Source organism: Eucyclogobius newberryi, unplaced genomic scaffold (assembly GCF_026437365.1).
Source record: "Eucyclogobius newberryi isolate DKJ021-1_F unplaced genomic scaffold, fEucNew1.0.hap1 SCAF_2, whole genome shotgun sequence".
Classification (NCBI taxonomy): Eukaryota; Metazoa; Chordata; class Actinopteri; order Gobiiformes; family Gobiidae; genus Eucyclogobius; species Eucyclogobius newberryi.
This window is the reverse complement of record NW_027315834.1, coordinates 15115997-15120467: the sequence shown is the minus strand read 5'-3', so window position 1 is coordinate 15120467 and position 4471 is coordinate 15115997. Positions and strand designations below refer to the sequence as shown.

General features: G+C 37.3%; 1 protein-coding gene across 1 annotated transcript; it reads right to left on the bottom strand.

Annotated features, from left to right (window-relative positions):
- Positions 1-1368: 1368 nt before the first annotated feature.
- Positions 1369-3927, bottom strand: LOC140368028 (phospholipase A2-like). Its single transcript, XM_072454872.1, has 4 exons — positions 3757-3927; positions 3157-3304; positions 2317-2450; positions 1369-1645 (listed from the first exon to the last, which is right to left on the bottom strand). The coding sequence occupies exons 1-4, from the start codon at positions 3803-3805 to the stop codon at positions 1527-1529; spliced, it is 450 nt and encodes a 149-aa protein (XP_072310973.1). The 5' UTR covers positions 3806-3927; the 3' UTR covers positions 1369-1526.
- Positions 3928-4471: the final 544 nt, after the last annotated feature.

Here is a 4471-nt window from a genome sequence, read left to right as displayed (position 1 = left end):
TCGCGCTCGTTGTCCGTCGCTTTGGTGGCTGGCACATCTTTCGAAGCTGGGGTCCGATGTGTCGTAGCCGGCCATGATGCGGTCAGCCATCACCGGGGCCATCACCCGTCAAGGGTGCGCGCTCACGAGCCGTTACAGGAAGCTTGGGGTTGAGCCACCGGCCCGTCGCTGCCTTGATTTTACTGCACTGCCTCGTCTACATTGCCTTGCCTGTACTCCTTTTACTTTACTGCCTTTACTCCTTTTACATTATATATATATATATATATATATATATATATATATATATATATATATATATATATATATATATATATATATATATATATATATATATATATATATATATATAATTTTAATATGGTCCTGTGCCCATTAATGTCCAGGTGGCATTGTTGGTATTTTAGAAATGTTATAAAGCACACGACTCATCGCAGGGTTACCTGAAATTATGGATGGATTACAGGTAAAACTGGATCAGTGTAGTACAACTGCAGATATTTCTAGTTTGAAGTGTATTACCTGCGTTTATTTTTTATTGGCATGTGTTCACATTAGAGTCGGTTAATATATAAATATATATTTGTGTGAGTTTGCTATACCTTTTATATCATATCTCCAAGAGAAGGCAGTGTTGAGCAGTGGCCCAGGCTTGTAGAATGTAAAACATAATTTTATATTTTTATCATTTAAAATGTAATATGAGTATTAGATGTAATCTGTATTGTGTGGCACATTTCAATATTATTATTATCATCATGACAGTGTATTTATATAGAGCTTTTCCACCTTCAAGGCAATTAAAGTACTTTACTAGTCAATGTGGGTGAAGTGTCTTGCCTAATGACACAACAACATTTCCTCTAGCGCCCCCCTGTGGCACTTGGTGTTCTATCAGTCTCCCATCCAAGTACTAACTGGTCAAAAAATCTATTTTCCATTTGTTATTAAATCTTTACTTTATTTTATTTTTGTGCAACTGTGTCCAGGAAATGTTCTATATGGAGCGATAGCGATCGTCTGATAATGAATGAAAAAGATCCAGTCAGTGTTGTGCTTGTACTTGTGTTACCAAAATACTAAAGAAATTATTAAAAAAGATATCAACATTGTGACTCTTGTTGCTTGTTCTTCCTCAGTGTGACAGTGTGTCAAAGGGAGGCTGTAACTAAAACAGTACCAGGAACTAAACAGTACCAGGAACTGCAGAAAAATCCTCAAAACTTTAAAATTGCACAAATAGAATTGCATGTAATATAAGAAAAAATAAACAGTTGATACATATTGGTGCAGTTGTTTATTTTCATAAATATTAGACAATAAATACCACAGGAATACAAGGAAAGGTACCCCACAGGCCAAGTCTAATTGAATTAAACATTATTATTAGAGTTTATTAACCTCATGTCTTCAGAAAGTACTGAGTAACGGCTGCATGGGTTTCATAATAATGATTACTGATATTGATTCCCTACAGAAAGATGAACCTGTCCATTATGGTTGAAGTTTTGGTGCAGATCTGTTGTTCACTGGCACTGGTCGCTGGGCAGGTGCTCGTGCTCTGGTTTCCACGGAGATCTGGCAAAGCACTCAGCTGCCAACCTGTCACAATCACAGATGAACATCTCGCACTCGTCGTTGTTACCTGAAAAGGAGAGGAGAAGGGTTCAACGTGCACAAAGATTTCATGGCGCTCACACAGGGATATATTGTTGTCTTTTGGAAAATACTTAAGAATTTCACGTTTACAACGTGAAATAATGATGGAAACTGCTGGCACACTGAGGAGTGAAGCAGTGTTACGGTTTAATTATGTTTTCATAGAAGACATTTTATGTGTAAAATGGGCAATTTGATGGATAAAAATGTGAAAAATTGAAAAAAAAGTTTTTGTGTTTGATATTTGATGGAAGTAGATATTACTGCAATTCTAAGCCTAATAAATTAGTTTTATCCTTCCGTAAGATCCATCAAAAATCTGTGTTGCTAATACAGATAACAAGGACAATTGGCGAAGAATGTACCAGAAGTCTCGAAAAAAGTTTAAACTTTCATAAAAAACATTGGTGGTCGGCCAGTTGACAAATGGACCAACTACTTTGTGAGTCATTTGTTTAGCTTTGGTGTGGACTAAGAACAGCTTCCCTCAATTGTATTTTCCTTCATGAATTTATTCTACTGATGTCATCAAATGTCCCCACGTTCACTTAGTGAGCTGTTATATCAAATCAAACGTTACATTTGTGAATAATAAAGTGATTCATGGTCATCATCAATAGTGTGTGTGTTTGTTTTATGTAAGCTGAGGTCACCCACTGAGGCAGGAGACCTTCTTCTGCTCCTCGTTGCAGCTGTAGGCGTAGAACTCAGTGTAAGGGTTGTCAAACACAGGCCAGCACTCTGGATGCTGCATGGCATCGGTGTAGCACTGGTCATGCACCTGGCAGCACCTGGAAGTACACACACGACTGAATCAATGACCGCAAAGGTGATTCTCAAACTGTGGTAGCAGGCCTCTCCTGGTGGAACTCAACATTTGACCCGTCTTTCAACACCTCTGGAGCAGCCGGCATCAGCATTTGACCTCTTGTGCATGTTTTGAGTTGGTGAAAATTTGTGACGCCATTACTTTGGATTTGATCGACTTGAAGTATAGATCATTTAAGCCCTATTTTAGTCCTAATGTAGATCAAGTTAAGATGTGGTTTTGACATTTAGTTCTGGTGTAGACCTGCTTAGTAGAGATGAGACAAAAATAGTACTGAAATAAGAATATAATAACTTCAAATTAGTATTACTAATAAGACGCATAAGATAAATAATAATAATAATAACTTTTATTTATATAGCGCTTTTCAGTGACCCAAAGACGCTGAACATAGTAGTTTTGTTAATGTATTTTTTATTTCTACACTATAAATAGATTGTATTAAACAATTTAGGCCAGGTTCAAGGCAAAAACAAACTTTTCCCCCCAACTACTCTTTGAAATAAGATTGATCAAGAATGTGATTTAAACATGATTAAATTTAAACATTTGTGTTGCTCAGTTTGTGCACATGTTTCTTTCATTCGGTATTTAATTGCATATTTTGGACTTGACTAAATGCAGGTCAGCCCCTGAATACAAATCCCGATATAGTAGATAGACAGTACCTGTCGAGCTCGTCCACAGGCGTGCCGGAGCCTCCTTTCCCGCAGTAGCAGCCGTAGTCAGCGTAGTCCAGCACCGGCCAGCTGTCGGGCATCAGGCACAAGATCATCTGACGGAACTGGTTCAGAGCCCTGTAGTCCAAGGAGTGAGCTGCAACACAAGCGTTTTGATGATAACAAACATAACTAAATAAATAATGCACCTTAAACATGGAACCACTGACCAGCAAATGTATAGAATATTAATTGAAGATAGAATAAGAAAAGATAACCTTTATTTCTCCCACAATGGGGAAATTCTATGTTGCAACACAGATTAGGCATAGAAGTGGAATAATAAAAACTTAGATAAAAATATACTTAATTCTGTATAAATATATTTAAATATAGTATAAATGTGAATACAAAATAATAGAAAATTTACAGTACCATTAAGTACCATGATTACATTAAAATAAATTAAAATTGGCTGCCAAATAGTGGGTGCATGAAGCGTCACAACTACAGCTTGCATTCCACAAAACTTTGCCATATATTGTGTAATGTGTGTAAATCCAGTCTTTGTTTAAAGCTATTACAATAGAAAGTTAACAGTTGACTCACAGATGGAGAGGCTGACAGCCAGCAGACACAGAGCCAGGACAGTCTTCATGGTGGAGCCGCAGTAGAGGACAGTGGTGGACCTCTTCTGGGGGACTGGGGGCTCTTTTATCTCCTGAGGAGGTGTGTTTGCTGCCCCCGTGTTTATTTTGTCCCGGGATTCCTCTCGTACGACTCCAGGTGTTCCTGAACGTGAAAATCACACGCACTCGCCACAACTATCCTGACATTGTGAAACTGAATTGATTAGTCAAACTTCAAAAATCTTCCAATATGTTCTGCAAATGCAAATTATTAGGTATTTGTGGTTTTGCTTTGAGTCCAGTTCAGACCAGATGTGCACTTGCTTTGGTCCTGTTCTGGTTTAGTTTCAGGTTTAAACCCAATGTTGAGGTGGTGTTTATGAATCTGTTAGCAAAAAACATATTTATTTCCACAGGGATAATTAATTAAACAGGCCACAATAAAGCTTTATATACAAATCATTTAATTTTGTTTTGTTTATGTATCTTAAATGGAGAATAATTTAGAACCATACCTACACACATGATCTAGTTTATATTTCACTTATATATATGTAATGTAATATATATAATAAATGACCACGAACTAAATCCCACAGCTCTGTTCAGCAGCATCTGTGTAAAGAGGTGGAAAATCCCACATATCAGGACCATTCAGATTTTCCATAGCATGATTTACTGTGGACATTAGACTT